The sequence below is a fragment of the Syngnathus scovelli genome, chromosome 16 (assembly GCF_024217435.2).
Source record: "Syngnathus scovelli strain Florida chromosome 16, RoL_Ssco_1.2, whole genome shotgun sequence".
NCBI classification, from domain to species: Eukaryota; Metazoa; Chordata; class Actinopteri; order Syngnathiformes; family Syngnathidae; genus Syngnathus; species Syngnathus scovelli.
Window position 1 is genome coordinate 6,287,634 of NC_090862.1, and position 17,212 is coordinate 6,304,845.

Below are 17,212 nucleotides of genomic sequence, written 5' to 3' on the forward strand. Positions count from 1 at the left end.
GCCTTGAGTAATATTTCTCAAACTTGAATTAAATCTTCACACTCATCATACTTTAGATTGTTACAAACTGAATGCAAAAAAGGTCTCATTATTTTTAAAAATGTACTTAAAACTCAGCAAAAGCCAGCTTGTTATTTATGAAACACAGGGTCAGAGGTGATTTACTGAGCATTTTGGTGACCTCTAGTGGCTATAAACAGCCCAACTCACTAGACACTTTATTAAGTACACTTGCACAGTAGCAAGTATCAAAGGCCCTTTAAAAATCTCCCCATGTTTTTGGGATCTATTTTTTTCACGTTTTACAATCATACCGACATGACAAGGATCAATTGCAAACTCGTAACTTTATTGATACCTCTATGTGAAAAGAAGATTATTGCTATTCTTTTTTTTATTATTTGAAATGCTGACCCAGTCTCTCATATGGGTCTGAAAGCGACAACGTGCGCCGATGTTAAAGCATCAGTCCATTTCCTCGCTGCTCCCACAAACTGGTTCGTCCTCGGTGATCACCCACACTTCATTGTGCCTCTCCCACATTGTCATGGGGCTGCAGCACACACACACACACACGCACACACGCACACACACACACGTCAAAAGCAAGACGCAGGCTTCATTCCCAAAAAAGTATAAACACTTCTTAAAAATTAAACGTAATATACTAAAACGTTCAACAGAATTATGCTGTATTTAAGAAGTTATTTTGCCACTAGAGGGCGTCCCACACAATTCAACCTCAATGTGTGACGTGATATACATATAAAAAAAATGACCTGTTATATCCGGCGCCGTAGTGGCAGTCGTCTTTGAAGCGAGCGCCGACCTTCATCAGGTCGTACATCAGGCCCTCGCTGTGATGACAGTCACTCAGCGAGTTCAACCACCCGCCATAACTCCGAACGTACACGTTTACAGCCGGCATATCGTAGAAGAACACCTGCGGGCCGATGTCAGTCAAGCAGGGGGTGTTGTGACAATCGGACAAATGACAGCATCTATCCCAAAATGAGTTATTTGTTAAACAACAAGACAACAGTTAGCTTAGATTCTTCTGTTTCATCTGCGTACGCCACAAATGATAATAGCAGTGAGCACATGCAGAGATATGGGCGCGTGAAGGGTCTCTATATTTAAATTTTGTCCGATCGTAATACAATTACCTCGTAATCGGTTGGCATTGGAGGATAGGCCTGGTGCTCCATAGGCAGCAAGAAGCTAATTATGAATTCCTTTTCTTCCCAAAACCACTTCTTCATGCCCATCTTGATTAGTACTGGTGACGTCATTTCAATCTTTTGTCCTGGAGCATTGAGCACACAGAGCAAGGTAATACAGCGGATAGAAAAAGTCTACACACCCCTGTTCCGATGACAGGATTTGTTTATAGTCAAGGCACCTTGACAAGGTGCAAGGAATTATAAATCTTCAATTCAAATCAAAGAGTTAGCTACTGGAACATCTGAAATTAATTTATGTGTGGGTAGACTTTTTGTATTCACTGCAGTCAACATTTTGTCGATGATCTTTGTACAGGCAAGCACTTATATACGAGGTTTCGCACCATTCTCATTTTGGCCATCGATGTAGCGATAGAGCCGCATAAAGCCCTTCATACAGGCAATATCCATGGACCATGAGGACACTCTGGTTGACACCCACTTGGCAGCTTCGTAATGACGCACCTAGTGAAAGACACAGTCGGCATCCCACAGTGGACAACTTTTTGTTTTTATCCGTTAACATAGTAATAGTCACTCACCTCGTATTTATCAGTCTTGCACATGACCTTGAACAGCATACATTGATTTGTCTCGGTCATGAATGAGAGCTCAGAGCAGTTCCTGTGACAACAAGGCACCGATGCTTGGTGTTTTTCTGCACAATTCTTCCCAAAAGAGGCTTTCTAAAGTTCAACATTTTAGAGTATCTGACTAAAACACTTTTACAAACATTTTTGTTAGTTTTTGGGGGAAGCTGGAACAGATTAATGTCACTTCCAGCCATTTCAATGGGGTGAGATGATTTGAGATACTATACAATTGTTTTTGACCTAGGAGCATGTTTACCTGATCACTTAAACTCGTATTATTGTAGTATTACACTTCCCGTTCCAGATATGGCAGAACTTTGGGAACGTTATCTCTAAATGTCTTGAAAATATTCTTACCCGACTCTGGCCTCAGCTGTGAGCGCGAGCAGGCAGCCAACAAGTCCTGCAAGCAGAAACCTGGAATAAAACGATTAAAACAAAAAATATAGTTTTCACTTCGTTAGAACTCGGGTAATATCGAGAAATGCTTATTTATACTACGTAATGTGCGGTCCACTCACGACAAGAAGAATGCGTTTGAATACTTACATGGTGGAAGATAGTTTGGTGCGGTGGCGCAAAAGATCCCAAGACGAGTTATAAAAGGAAAAGTGGCCACACCCTGAAAGTCCAGACAATACAAGGGGGGGGGGGGGGGGGGGTGAAGCAAAACACACTGCGTGCTGTAAATAACACGTGTGACACCTGCTGAAATGCAACACGGCACAACGTCATTGCCACTTATTGTACTTGCACACCATTCATCTATTAATTGACCGTTTTTTGTACAGTGATTATCACTAAGCAAGTAACGATGTCACATACTTGGCACAATATGTTCAAATTTTTGTTTATAATATTGAAGTACTGGCTTTCACTTAAAATTGTGTATGTTAAAGTAATAAACATTTTTCAGTAGTGTTTCAGTTGCAGGCAGGATTTATGGTTATAGTGAGTATTTTAAAGGCAGGGAAAAAAAATCAAAACCACATATGATGTGGTAAGATAAGACAGGATTGGATAAGATAAGACGGTAACAAAAGATTGAGAAGTCAGCATGACATGACAAGACTAGACTGCGATAAGATGAGGCAAGTCAGGTACCAGGCAAGACTGAATCGAAGTACACTGAATAAAATACGTCAAAGTAAATTAGATTGCTGCAGTTTGAGACGTTTTATAACATTCCGGAAGTTTCCGCTAATCCATGGCAAGTTTCTCCAAGCGGGATCTGTTCTTGACAAAACTTGTATTGAAGCTTTTGTGATACCTTTTTTTGTGTTCACTCACAAACACAACAAAACCCACGAGTGGGTTCCCACACTGGAACCTGATATTGTCACAATATATTGTCCTGTGAAGAAAATGATAAAAGAACATAAAGTTAAACTTGATTTTTATTTTGATTTGCCACAACACAGTCACTAAAGAATCAGTCAGTACTGCGGATTTTTTAAATTCATTTAATCTTATGAGTGTGTCCGCACAGGATTGAGTTACACTTACTGGAACTCATTGTTACGACATAAAGAGAGGCCTAGTCGGTGATCCATTTTACCCGCTTTTGTCCAAAACCTTTTATGATCTTTAGCTTAGTGTACAGAACATTTGACAATACTTATCACCCCCTCCCTGCCTTTCATAAACGCCCCAAAGAGCCTCTTTGCACGCCATCATACTGAAAATAATAATGTAGTCCCCCAGTCATCCTCTAGTGGCCGCAGGAGTAAACGCAAAATATGAAACGTCCACATTTGTCCTTTCAGATTTTATTTGAAACAAAACCAAACAGACTTACGTTTTGCTATTTAAGATTAAAACCTGTAAAACATTTGGGGCAAGTGCCAAGTGCTGTAAATTATTTGCCTTTTATTCGTATATCACACCAGGGGGCGCTGTTTCATTATTGACGGTATAAGGTCGTCATTAGTTATTTTTTTTCTAATATAATCAACTTACGAACTTTTAACTTAAATTTTTTAGTATGGGCCTAATACTAATTTGTACTCTTGTGTGGAACCAGGATGACATTCACTGCATTCATCTATTAATAACTGCTTAAAGGACCACTCAACAGAAACCGGTAGTTGTGTTTTCCAAAATTCAGCAAAAATTCCAAATGGCCTGCCCAGGAACAAATTTTCAAAAATACACAAATAACTCAAGATTTACTTGACTTTAATTTCCACAATTTATGGATGAGCAGGCACTCAAAGGGCCCAACTATATGTATACAAGCCATTACAAAGTCAAATTTCCATAACATGCCCCCTTTAACAAAAATGACTGCGATCTTGTCACCGCCATCTCCAGGTTACATTCAGTCAGTCGGTTTCTTGCCTACGATACTATTTTTAACGTAACTGCACAACTTTGAGCCTCTTGTGGCGTCATGTGACAACACTGTGAAGCACAAATACTGCCAAATAAATGCGTTTACTGGTTTCTATTTACCCGAGAGACAGCACATGCACGTTACCGCTCGCTGGAACTAAACGGACACTACGAGTACGGCCCCGAGTGAGCACGAAGCAAAAGCCTTTTGCGACACGGATTACTGTAATAGTATCAAGCGTGACGTGGACACTCGTGCATTTGGTCGGATGAAAGGAAGGGACAACGAGGAGATAGTGACTGCTTTTTTTTTTTTTTTTTGAGGCTCTTATTTTTGAAGGACGGAGCCAACGTTCCATGCTGCAGAGGGAGGCGGGATGGGACGGAGTTGCTAGTGGAGACGTTAGCGGAGGCGCTAGCGGACGTTAAGGTCAGGATATGCAGTATTTGAGTATTGCGCTGGGCGGCTAAGACATGTCCACCTCCCTCTCGATGCCGACATATTTGAGGGCGTCCGCTTGGCTGTATCTGCGGAAGGAAGCCAAAAGCCGCAGTTAGAAGGCAAGAATCCAGGGAAACACCACAGCCTGTTTGGATTTTCGCTCACAATATTTGTGAGTTGTTTTTAACGCCACTCGCCTGTAGTCAAAGAAAAGCTCTTCTCCTTGCATGATGGCCCGCTTGGCGAAGATCCCGATGCGGTGGTCTCCGTTCACCATCACCACTGCAAACGTTAAACCTTGAACATTCCTTGACTCGAAGTTGCTTTTAAATATCTATCTGGCTAAAGTGGATATAAAAAGTCTACACACCCCTGCAAGGTTTTTGTAATGAAAAGCGATTACCTTTGGCGTAGCAGTTGGGATTGACCGAGTGATTGGCAAAGCGGATTTTGTTCCCCTTCCTGGTGGCATCGACGACAAAGTCTGCAGAGAGGGAAGGCGTTAGGATGGCCTCAGGATGGCAATGTGACCGTCGTCGGACAGAATACTTACCGTTGTTCAGGTTGAAAAGGAAGCTGGACATGTATTTGTCGTAGATTCTTCCTCGTCGGTCGGCCTCGTCCTGCGAGATGAGCTGCGAGATGGAAACAGGAGATTTTTAAATCTTGCCTGGAATGGCGTGACGATGCAGTTTTTGCGATTTTTGCACTGTACTTTACCTCTCCACAATACTCTGAGATGAACTCGTTCTTCTGCACAGGCTCTTTGATGAAAGTGCCCCACCCGGCGACGTCTGACGGCGCCAGCAGAAGGTGCTGTCAAATGTACAAATGTAAGTAGGCGTACCGCAAGAGTCCGTCTCGAATCCACTGTAATTACCAAACATGTACCACGAAAGATTTTATTGAAGTGACCAAATAGCGCAGTGCGTGTTGCGACTACCTTTTTGAGGCCCCTCTGGATGCTGCAGTTCTTACACGACACCACTTTGCTGTCCCAGTGGTCGGCGGCGCCGCAGGTCATGCACAGATCCGGGTCGCACTCCCTCACGGCCAGGTAGCAGGGACACTGCTTGGTGTTGCACTGGGTCTTGCACCTGCAGCCCGGGAAGCGGTTCTGGCCTGCAAAACAGAGTTGGTAGGGAGTGACAAGGACCTCTGCTGGCAGAAATGCCCCATGACAAGTTTGCAGAAGCGGAAAGAAAAACGTCTGCCGTCTGGCTAATCTGAGCTGGATTGAAACGTTCCATCTGCGGCATTGTTTAGCCATAGCTGTCGGAACTGCGCTGCTGACATTGGAGCTGATGTTGTAAATCAGGCACGACGCCCGTCACGGCTCTTTGATTCCCCTCCAGGCCTTTTACAGCGCACAATTGTAACTTCCTGTTTGGCCTCGAGTAGCCCTGTGCTACGGGAAAAAGGCGGTGTGAGGGTCTGGCGTGGAAGGAAGGAGGGCGGTGGGCTGACTGAATCACCACACGTAGAATGTAGAAAAAGTAGGAATGACTTTTTTTTGCTGCAGAAGAAGCTAATTTATTCTTACAAATGCAGCCGTGTGTCAAGAACTTACACTCGTGCTCACACTGGCAAAACTTCTCGCAGAAATTCTGGGTGATGACACACGGGCAAGTGCTGTCACATGGGTGGTCCGGGTGGTCACATGGCTGGTAGTTGTACACCTGATTGGACAAGTTATCTGGAATGACACAGCACAGATAAGCAATCGGAAAGGGAAGTGGATAAAAATAGCCGTGCCGTGATGTGTCAAACGTACCTTTTTTTAGCTGTATTTTTGCCCATAACCTGCGTCGGAGGGACAAAAAATGTAACAGTTGAGTAGAATTATTTTATTGCGTCCGTAATTGATAACAAATAAGAGCGGCTGCTCGCTCGCCTGTGCTTCCTTTTCTTTTTCTGCGGCGAGATGCCTCCATCCACCAGGGGGACGTGATGGATGAGTGCCTCTTTCACCGCAAAAGCGTACACCTGGGAGACATTAAACCAAAACATAATGTCCAATCGTCTGTCTGTGTTGTCATATTGCGCAATCACGTCACTTTTTACCTCCTTGCAATTTTTAGTGCCAATGAGGCGGGCGATGGAGCAGAAGTTGTTGAAGTAGGTGCCGTGCAGCACCCGGAAAAGCGACTCCTCGGCGCCGCTCCACTCCACCGCGCAGCACGTCGGCTGCTCGGCTTCGTCGTCGGCCGGCCGTAGTTTGGTCGGGGTCTGGCAGCGCGAATTCCCCTCTGTAATACACGTGCACTCGTTTGACTAGCACAGATTAAGAAAAGCGCAAAACAGATGAATGACTTTGACTTTAAGCGTGGAGGCCACTATTTGACGTCCCGCAATAAAAACGTCACGGTACAAACGCACAACAGCATCGCGAATGTGCCGTACTGTTGATTTTGCCACGCACGCGCGACCGTCGACTTTGTTTTGGAAACAACATAAGCGTTGTTCGCGCACTTGCACGCGCCGAATGTTGCTTGGCAACAAGCTGAAGGCATCGTTGCCGGAGTAGTGTGCTCTGTCGTCTTTATTAATCTGCTCAGCAATCTGTTTCCCACACGCACACACCAACCCGAAATGTGTGAGAGCGTCTGCTGAGGCCGCACGTGACTTCCAGAAAGAGAGGCCTCCGCTGAGGGAGGGGTTAGGGGGTGACTTATTTGCCTCCCACTGTTCACCGCATGAAGATGTCAATAGGAATGAGTGGAAGGAAGTGTTTATGTTGGGGCCCAGGCATGCCAAATTCTTGATTTGGCTTGGCCAGAGCGCCAAGGACGGTCTGACTCGGAGGCTGTCATCCGCTGCCAAATGTCACTCTTCGAAAAGAGCTGCAGTGAGGGAGGGGGGAGCAGGAGGAGGGGAGCTTTTTTTTTTGGGGGGGGGGGGGGGGGGGGGCTTATGGTAAATGATGCTTCTTTCAGAGTCATGGGCTGACTCATGCAGCTATTAAAATAACTGCGTCTGCACTTGGTACTTTTAAGAGCCACTAGGGAAAGCCACAATTGCTGCCGTAGATCCAAGACAGGTCAAAACGATTGGATTGTACCTGAGGATGATGTCGTTTCATGGTCGCTTTCTCCATCTTTGCTCTCTTCGGCAAAGCCCGACGGTCCAGGGCAACTTGCGCTGGCGGGCCGCTGTTGCTGCTGTTGGTGCTGCTGTTGTTGCTGTTGCTGCTGTTGCTGCCTGCGCTTCTTCCGGAACCTCCGCGAGCGCAACATGTTCTGATCCACAAACTCTTTAGCCCCTTTCTTCGCCAGAGAGGAGAGAAGTTAGCCATACGCAGCGGCAGAAAAGCTCGCGAGCGAACGACGGGCACCTGCAACAGGAAGCAGTCGGCGCCGCACGGATCCGTCTCCATTCGGATCTCTTTGCTCTTCCTCTTGTACACGCTTGGTGTTGCATGGAAAGCTAAACAAACAAGCGGACTTTTAGCATATTCGGACTTTGTGTACTCTTAAAAAGTGCCAAGTCAGAACTAAAATCCAAAAATAACAAACCCATCTTACGGTGGAGGAAGCAATCGTATTTGAAGCATCGCCTGCAGAAGAGCGTGTGGAAGGAGTGCAGCGACTGCTCTCGCTGCACCGACTTTGCAAAGGGTCCGTCCAGGTTGGGGGTGCAGAGGGGGGGCAGCTTGACCAGGCTGGGAGGTTCCAGGAGGTCCTTATACCTACAGAAACCAAAGGAGAAATAGGTGAAAAGAGAAGAGAACCTTTCGAGTCCATTTGAGCCACTTTGCTTTGTTGTCGAGGTCTTTCAGGATGCTACAAATGCCCTTTTGAGGAACCCAGCGCGGATGGGAGGGGGGGGGTGCGTGGTGGGGGTTGTCATTATTACCTCCCTTCCCAAATGTTTGCCTCTTCGTGGCGAACACTAAGCAACGGCCCCATTCAGCATTGTGCCACCAAGATGGTCACCCCCCTTACTTTTCCTTCAGCTCCTCCGTGGTGCCCTTGTACGGGAACATGGAGGCAATGGCGGTGAAGATCTTGTCGCTGGGGATCTTCTTGCTGCCAGACGGGTCCCGAACTGTGGGGACATTTTGTTAGTTATATATTTTTTAAAGGTGATCTCATAGTGAGTAAAATTGCTCTATGTTCAAACAGAAAGCAAGCGAGGGACACGTTGGCCGCATGTCCAGGCCAGGCGTGGCGCTGGCAGTGGCATGGTGACCGGACAAACAGTGGCGACCTTGTTGTGCCGCTCGCATGGGACAAAGTCTGTCGCTACGACAAGCGCTCGCTCACCCTCCACAGTGCTCCTCCTCTTCCTGCGGATGAACAGCGCTTTGGTCTCCTCTGAGCCCTCGCTCGAGCTTCGCCTCATCGCTCGTTCATCTTCCTTTTTTTCGGTCGCTGCCGTCGCCATCGCCGCTTCCTCCTCCTCGTCGTCCTCGTGGTCAGAGTACTGGCTCAAAGCCTCCACCAGTTCCTTAAAGATCTCGTCGCTCATGAAGCCCCCCTCTGGGAGGCGATATGGCAATATGAGCAGAGTAGATGTCAAGGAATGGTGGCTTAAAAAAACAACAACAAAAAAACCAAAAAAAACAAAAAAACAAAACGCACCTCTGTCGCCATGGACGCCGTCGTAGTTGTCAATCAGTTCCTCCAGAAAGGCCTCGTCCTGTTCCAATACCTCGTCGCCCATGTAGGGAATGTTGTGCAGGAATGTCTCATCCTCCACCTATCACAAATCAAACATTGACAATTTGTATCTATTGAACAAAAAAAAAAAAAAAGAACGGAACTATTTTTAGGAAGCAGGATCACGTGACACGCTTTACTTTTAATCCGTGCGAACCGAGCTTCGAAAATCTAGTCCACAATATTAGGTACACCTACACAATGTTGGAATAAAGCACTTTAATGGCTTTAGTGGGCGCAGGTGTACCTAATATTTTGACCTGGTGGGTTGGGCATCGTTTGTGTGCTCACCATAAAGTTGTGCTGCAAAGGCGACCAGGAGTACATGAAGGGAATTCCCGTCACTGTCGACAGAGGCCTCATTGCCACGGCCTGAACTTTGAACCCCGGGAAGCCCGACTCCACGGTACACATCTGCGAAAAGCATTTTTTTAGTTCCAAACGGACAAATATTTTCAAACGTTTAGGTTCGATATCTTTTCTTACCTTCTTTGTACCTGCCGGGCCGGGGCCTGAACTCGACAAGGGCACCGACTGGATCCTTAGTTTGGACCATTCCTCATTGAGGATCCCGGTCTGTTTCTCGATCTTGACCCGGTTAGATACAAAGACGGCCTGTGAACACAAAACGGAGCCAAAAGCAACATTTAAAAACACAGGCGGTGCAGAAAGGAATGCCGCAGTTAGCAAGCAGGGCATGACCCACCTTGACCTCCTCTGCTTTCTTCAGGCGCTTCAGCTGGCGGAGGCGCATGTACTCGGACCTGACCCGCCGACGCCACTCCAGCAGGCTGTGGGCGGGGCTGAGGTATAAGGGCGGTTGAGGTTTCGGGGCGGGTGGAGCAGCGACGGCCGGGGTAGGAGCTTCAGCAGAGTTTACCTCCATGGTTCTTGTATTGAAAGAAAATATACAGAAGAAATACGTGCATATCTGAACAGTTGAGGTTGATTGACAATTAGTGGTCATAATATTAGGTACGCCTTCCTTGACATCTTTCTTCATTTTGCCACTTATGGTGGTGTTAGTAAAATGTTTATGTTGGCCAAATGACTGTTTCTGAAACATCTGGCAAAGAACGAGTTTCTGAAGAAACGACAATATTATTAACATTGTTAATTTGTTACGTTGATAACAGACATCGTCCAACTGAAGATAAAATATTTGCATTCGTCCTGATCCTAATTGCGTCAACGCTGACCTTTTAACGCCTACTCTTTTCTGTGGGAAACAGCGCCCTCTTGTGACGGCAAAACAAACAAACGTGTCACTGGAGTAAAATAAGCCTTCGTGGCCATTTAAAAGGCTGCGAAGGGTTTAAAAGTCTCCTTGTCGCTGTATGCCCGCTTGCCAAACAGTGCGCCAGGGCTGGCAAACGCTGGCTCGTTACGTGCACGGACTTAACACGGCAGAAACACGCACAGTGGTCGCGAGTGGGCGTGCCTCGGTCAGAAGAAAAGTGCGTAGTGCTCCGTGCGTGCTTGTGTTCATGTGCCTCGCTTAAGTTGCGTGCGCGCTGAAGATGCGTGAAAACGAGCTGCGCAACATCCAACGTCTGCGTCACGCACACTCGCGCGTGGAATCCCCCCCCCCACCCCCTCCACCCGTCATCATCCATCGCAGTAATGTCACATACCTTCAAATTCCACGCGTGTTCGTCGAATGGATACTCTCAAGAGATGATCCCGTGAGGATTGGTAGCGCGCGCGTCCTCGTTTATGGAGGTGACGCAGATTCGGTGTCCGCATGACGACGGTTGAATGTCCGAGCGATCCCTCGGCGGCGGCTCTGCGGGGCCATGCTGCTGCTGCTGTGGGCTAACCTTGTTGTCGTGGGGTGGGGGTGTGGAGAGGGAGGAGGGGGGCGTCCACGGAGCTGCGCACTTGGCAGAGCAGCAGAGGCGTCAGTAGCAGCAGCAGCAGCAGCAGCAGCGGTGGTGACGTATTCGAGGGTCAGGGGAGGAGGATTTATGACTAAATTGTTTTGTGCCGTCTGGGGAATGGAGAAAGTGTCGTGCATGGGGCAGCCAGCTCCTCCTCTAACACCAAAGACTAATCGTAGACAGACACTCGGCAGAAATAAATCACATTTCAAAGTCACCAACACCACTTCCTTGCTGTGAAGCTGGCCATAAAGACTAGCGTAATGTGTGATTATTAGTAATCGATCAGAAAAGTTGGGCGCGATCCAGCAGCTGCTTTTCGCAGTCGTCAAAACACTCAAATTATCGTTCTACAATCCTCCTCTAGGGGGCGAAGGAGGCTAGATGTAGCTTGTAGCCTCGAAGAACATATTTCCGGCCAATGGTGCCTTCATGTACATCACGAGAATCGCCGTTTCTGTCTGAAAGGAGAAAAGCGATACATTCCAACGGGTTATTCTGTTTGGACGTGGGGTGTTTTCTGTACTTTAATGTTCTTACATCAAAAGAGTCATGCTGAAATAAAAACCAACACGTCTATTACAAAAAGCAAAAATATTACCTGTGAAACATATCTGTGCTTCAAAGCATTTTGGCGTCATCGAAGCATTGTATATTCTAACCACCGAAACGTTACATTTTGCGTCCTTATTTTATTTTTAAATTTCCCTCGTTTCATAGCATCTTACGTGAAAATTTTAATGTCAAGTTGTAGTCTTGGCTGTTACACAAGAGGGCGCCATTGAACCTCATTTAATGCCAAACGTGCACATCAGCGGGTCCCATTTTCTTCCAAAGCTGGTCATCGCTTGTTGTGTTTGGAAGGTCATGCATTCCTGCTTACTAATTACACAGTGGGAAATTGAAGTCTGCGCGTATGGTGTGTTGATAATGAGCTGTCAAACAAAAGCAAACACTCTTTGGAAGATAAGCTGTCAAGCATTGAGGCCTTATCGGGAGGAAGTTATGATTGTGCTTATTGTCAACTGGGCGTGTTGCTTTTGGCACCTGCTGTTGGGAATCTGTTACATGTTTATGCAACATCCAAGAGAAACGGCGAACATGTGGAGTTTAAGTACACTTGAATGATGACAGGCTAAAGTGATCTTAAGGGAAAATCTCTCCGCTTTAAAGCAATATAAGGCGGACAATGCATATTTCTATTAGTCATCGGAGCAAATTGGCAGCATCTTTAAATGAAATTTAAGACTTCATTTGATGACGTGAATCAGTGATGGAGACTGCATATTTGTAACATTTAGTTGACAAACATAAAACATGCAAGCTAATTCATTAGAACTAAGTATGCATTTGTTTTTGTATCGCAGATATACTGCAACCTTGTCCTGACTACTCAGCAAAATATGTCCAAGTTCACAACACATCAAGGTGAGATGAAAAGCGACTTTCAATTGTTATGACCAAGTGATGGAGCGTTTCTCTCTCTCGCTCTCAGATGAGAGTCCGGGATAGCGCTAGATCACATCAGTAGCAGCGTCGACCTTATCACAGGCTCTCTGTCCTCTTTGGCAGGAAAACCGCCCATCCTAGGAAACGTGGGCTTCCTGTTGTTTTATGGAGCCTTCCTGTTAAAGAAAGGGGGGGGGAGCTATGTAACCCCCAGCTAGCCTCCAAGTGGGAGAAGGACACCGCACTGTTGGGCAACATGACATCCAGCAGGTTTCACCTAGTTTTTGCTGTCCGTTTTCTTCTCATGTGGGGTAAGTGAAGTACTTCAGGGCTTACCTCAGAGTAGGAACTCCCAGAAGTCTTCATCTTAGAGGCCCTTTAATTGAATCTACTTTTACGTATTTCACGTTTTCATCCGTGTGTCATACGAGCTAAGTATTATTTATTTTATGAGACTGTTTTGCTTGTGAAATCTTGCTACAGATGTTTAAAATAACAATTTGGCATTGTCGTAGCTGATGTTTTCTATTTGTTCCACCTTTTTGGAAGCACAGTAAAGAAGATGAAATTCAATTAATTTTCTTCCTTTAAACAGCCTCACATAACCCGGTGAGTTGTCTGGTGGATGAAAAGTTGTCTGTGCAGTCAGCCACCACAGTAGGTAAGAACACGCTTGTTGTAAATAGATCAAATTAAGAACATCCTCATCCTCATTTGTATCCAAACGAAACTACCTGCCAACTTTCCATAGATCATCGCTGTCCAAAAAATTAAGCACGCTCTTTTCGAAATATTTTTATAGTATTTCGGAACATGTTTTTCGTATAACCCCGCTCACCAATCAACCCGTCGAACAAGCAGTCCTTGGCAGAGGAAACGTGACCTAGCACACGTCGTCCTCGAGATGTATTTTTTTATGTTACTCTCTTCTTTTCTTTACAGTGTATCAATCAACAGAAATGATGAACGGCATTGCAAGTAAGTGTCATGTTGAATTCATAATTGCATAATAACGCCCACAACCACCCACGCTATCACATCATAACATCGCCCGTCGTGTTTTGACTGACTGTGTGTGTCCACTCCGGTGGGGAATATTTGGCATCATATTCCGAAACTCAAAGAGCTGAGCGATGTGGGAGATGATGACCTCGGCCAAGATTTGCTTGTGTGCGTGCGTGTTTGCTCCAATCCAACACAAACTCCCGGTGAGGTCTCCTCAGCCGAGACCTCGGCGAAAGGTTAACTGAAAGCGTGCCCCACCTGGTGCGACTCCCTGCATTTGTTCGTCATTGAGCCCCCTTGCTGCGCCGGAGGGCGTGTTGTGAAACCGGTTTGCAAGAAGCGCCCCTTCGCTGTTCCTCATCATATGCTGCCCCCCCCTCCTTCCCCCCTGCCAACTCCCCCGAGTCGTAGCTCCTCCTCTTAAGAAAAAACAGAAAAGACACTTCCTGATGTCATTACTAAATCAAAAAGTGCCTCGGCTAGCAGATGTCAAAAGAGGCCCCGTGAGCTGATTCTATGACAAGTAAAGTACCATAAAAAGTTTCCGGCTGCTTTGTTATCATTTTGACAAACTGGTTCAGGGTCCCCAGAACATATAAAAATGTTTTCCAAAAAGCCCAAACGGATGTAGGAACCGGAAGGTTTTGGATAAAAATGCAAGATACTACAAACAGTAACCGCTTTGGTGTCCTCCAGGGACCAGAAGTTAGCCCACTAACAAATTATATAATCATGCAGTGTAGTCATCAGACATGATTAGTTGTTATCAGACATGATTATTGGAGTCGCTATGCTTTTACGAGCGCCGAAACCCGGATCGTATGACGAGCAGTCATTTGCCGGTCATCATACCCAGAAGAAGGCCTGGAAGCACATCAAGCTCGCTCGCTTGCTCGCCTCGCATGTGTTAGTTTGTCTTTCATTTGGTTCCACTGAAGCCAAATATCGATCTACGCCGCTTGCACACTCGTGATTCCCATCAAGCCACTGAGAAGCTCTAAATGTTTGCTTATGTTTCCTATTTGGCAGAGGCAGCCCGAGAAAAAAAAAAAAGGCAAATAAATCACATGCTGTGAGACTGGCCAGGCCTTCCACTGTGAGAAACTAAAAAGCAGAACAAGAGTTGAGGAGTAAAGGGTTTTCAGATGTGAGTCCAGCCCAGCTCGCTCGCTTTGGGTGTGCTCCTTTTTTATTTGGGGGAGAATGGAGAGGACACTCTCTGTTGCCTCCACCCCCTCCAGAAGGCAGAACCGTCCCAGGGAAGCGCCAGTCGGAGACGGGAAGAGCCGCCGAGCCGCCTTGGCCGTGGGGCTGATCTGAGGGGAACATCTGGCGAGGCGGGCGGGCGAGCTCTCCGTCGGACATCTGCTGGCGAGGGTTTTACGCCGCGTCGCTCTCGTCCTGACGCCGCTTCCTGTTATGCCTCGCTGTGCCTCGGCGTCTTCGTGCGGGAGGAGACACCCCGATTCATTTATTCTGACATGAAGGGAGCGCTTGGCTTGATTGCGGTGTTGCTCTCCTTTCTCTACGGTGAGTGTGTGAGTACGTGTGTGTGTGTGCGTGTGCTTTTTCCAGCTGCAGATGGTTTCCCGTGGAACACATGGAGCTGCATTCATGGACACATAACACTTTTTTTTCAAAGACCTTGTATTGCATGCATGCCATTCAAACTTTTAATCTCAACTGTATCTCCTCCAGATGGCACCTTTGAAGACACCGCCTCACCAATTGGTATGTTGAACAATAATTTCATTAGGTACACCTGTACAATTTAATATGTGCCAAGTCAAAACGCAATAAGGGTTCGCGATCAAATAACCCCATCAGCACCAATACGATAAAAAAGTAAAGTGCTCCGATACTAATATTTACAATCTTGGCATATATCTTCAGGCCACGGCCAGATTAAGCCTCTTACATTTTTCAAAGACTACCACATCTTGATACAAACTACTGTGAATGAACAATAAACAGCGGATAAAAAAAATAAAAAAATCTGAATAGGTAATGTGAATAATCTGTCCGGTGTGTGTATGATTTGAACCTTTCCAAACGCTTCCTTGCAGGTTGTGTGAAAAACCCACCGGGTTGTATGGACTTTTACTCTGTGTGCCATGCCTTATACAACGGAGCCACCATGGACTGCCTGTACGATCTCCTGGACCACATCTGCTTCTGCAACTTCAACGAGGCCATGGCGGCCATGAACGCCACCGACTGGTGCGCTTGGGGCAACGTAAGCGGGTAAGTGGACTTGGAGTGCTTATTGAGCGTATTCTGAAGTCGTGATGACGAGCCGCCGCCTCTTGACAGGCTGTACAGCAACTTGAGCCTCTGCACTGAGAACATCTCCGACTGCCTGGGCATCCCGTGGCCCAACCCTATGGTGGAGGAGACATTTGTGGAAATCCACCACAAGTTTTTCAAGGACTGCCCCATGGAAGAGCTCAGTGACCCGCCACCGCCCATCATCTTCGCCCTGGTGATCACGCCGATCCTCCTCATCCCTGTCATGGTCAGTCTGGTGGTCCTCAAGACCAAGAATGGAGATGGCAGCTCCTGAGTGCGATTTATAGGCAGGAGCCACTAAAGGCAGAACGTCACGGGAGATTTAGAATACCGTAGGTGCATTTCAACTAAAAAGTACCTGCTTATTCAAGATTCAAATGGCCCATTGTTATTTATGTAGCACTGGAGTCCATTTGATGCAGGAAGAAGAATTTACCTTCTAGTTTCTCCTTAACTTATTTGGCTTGCCATTTACCAAGCTTATGTTTTTGCTAGCCCCAACACACGGATGCCGAAAGTGATACATCACGGCGCGTTTTCACAAACAAATCGTATCAAACTGTGCTACTCTGTGAAAATTGAATTCATCTTTTTCATGACAAGACCTTCAGAAGAGGGGTCGCATGTAATATGAACCAAATGTCGACAAACACATTTTTAGTACATTATGTGTGATTATGACAAAAGCTCCTGGGCTTGCTGGGTCGACCTCCATTTTGGGATTTTTTTTTTTTTTTTTTTAAATATTGGGTGGCACAGGTAGCTCTCCATGATATGGGTTGGGCAGGATGGGATGCTAGAGATGATGGAATGCAATTGTGAGGAGAAGGAGCCTTCTTTCCTCCCATTGTCTCCTTTGAAAACACAATCTTCATCATCCTAGGCAGATCCAATTCATATTTGTCTTAATTTCTCAAACAAGAAGCAAAAGGTAAACGTTTCGCTTTGTTCCAGTGACGAGGGAAAGCTCTTTTTAGTGCGTTCAGACTTAGTTCCTATTTATGTGGATTTTTTTTTTTCTCTGTGTATTTTCTGGACTTCCTGTAACATCTGAAGGGAAACTATACAATGTACTGTATTGTAATTAAAAACACATTTTATACATAGAGATCTAAGATTGCTTGTCAATTGTGATTTATGTAATGAAAGTTTAACGACAACAAACCAGGAAGAAAAATCTGTAGCTGGAGTTGTTTCCATCTGCTACACTACTGAAATATTATTTCACTTGTGACATTATCTTTGTTTATTATTTGAAACATTGCATTTAAAATACTAAAATATTGAAAAATGCATAAAAGAGAGTAAGTGGCTATAAAAACATTGCTGACACTCC

At 45.9% G+C, this 17,212-nt stretch overlaps 3 protein-coding genes across 5 annotated transcripts in view; 1 reads left to right on the top strand and 2 right to left on the bottom strand.

Annotated features, from left to right (window-relative positions):
* The window catches only part of LOC125983930 (receptor activity-modifying protein 1), a 21,218-nt gene extending 4,227 nt beyond the window's left edge, over nt 1–16,991 (top strand). The window contains exons 3-9 of the mRNA XM_049745658.1: nt 12,501–12,561; nt 12,706–12,893; nt 13,178–13,243; nt 13,525–13,560; nt 15,286–15,318; nt 15,654–15,831; nt 15,901–16,991. Coding sequence (XP_049601615.1) covers nt 12,839–12,893; nt 13,178–13,243; nt 13,525–13,560; nt 15,286–15,318; nt 15,654–15,831; nt 15,901–16,150 — 618 coding nt within the window. The 5' untranslated portion in view covers nt 12,501–12,561; nt 12,706–12,838 and the 3' untranslated portion in view covers nt 16,151–16,991. The remainder of the gene's footprint in view (nt 1–12,500; nt 12,562–12,705; nt 12,894–13,177; nt 13,244–13,524; nt 13,561–15,285; nt 15,319–15,653; nt 15,832–15,900) is intronic.
* Nucleotides 329–2,461, bottom strand: soul5 (heme-binding protein soul5). Its single transcript, XM_068653488.1, has 7 exons — nt 2,366–2,461; nt 2,174–2,233; nt 1,766–1,847; nt 1,568–1,688; nt 1,167–1,306; nt 780–943; nt 329–553 (listed from the first exon to the last, which is right to left on the bottom strand). Coding segments are annotated over exons 1-7 (657 nt in total). The 5' UTR covers nt 2,368–2,461; the 3' UTR covers nt 329–465.
* Nucleotides 3,978–11,474, bottom strand: ezh1 (enhancer of zeste 1 polycomb repressive complex 2 subunit). 3 transcript variants are annotated; one of them, XM_049745426.2, is made up of 20 exons: nt 10,888–11,471; nt 9,960–10,143; nt 9,740–9,868; nt 9,545–9,667; nt 9,176–9,293; nt 8,858–9,073; nt 8,537–8,639; nt 8,108–8,280; nt 7,927–8,018; nt 7,654–7,858; nt 6,657–6,841; nt 6,487–6,578; nt 6,367–6,395; nt 6,163–6,288; nt 5,536–5,714; nt 5,313–5,408; nt 5,146–5,227; nt 4,996–5,076; nt 4,790–4,874; nt 3,978–4,678 (listed from the first exon to the last, which is right to left on the bottom strand). In XM_049745426.2, exons 2-20 carry the CDS (start codon nt 10,137–10,139, stop codon nt 4,618–4,620), a joined length of 2,355 nt encoding a protein of 784 aa, XP_049601383.1. In that variant the 5' UTR covers nt 10,140–10,143; nt 10,888–11,471; the 3' UTR covers nt 3,978–4,617. The 3 variants fall into 3 exon arrangements, with proteins under 3 accessions (XP_049601383.1, XP_049601382.1, XP_049601380.1); XM_049745425.2 differs by having other exon boundaries at nt 8,117–8,280; nt 10,888–11,469; XM_049745423.2 differs by having other exon boundaries at nt 8,117–8,280; nt 8,858–9,293; nt 10,888–11,474.
* Nucleotides 16,992–17,212: the final 221 nt, after the last annotated feature.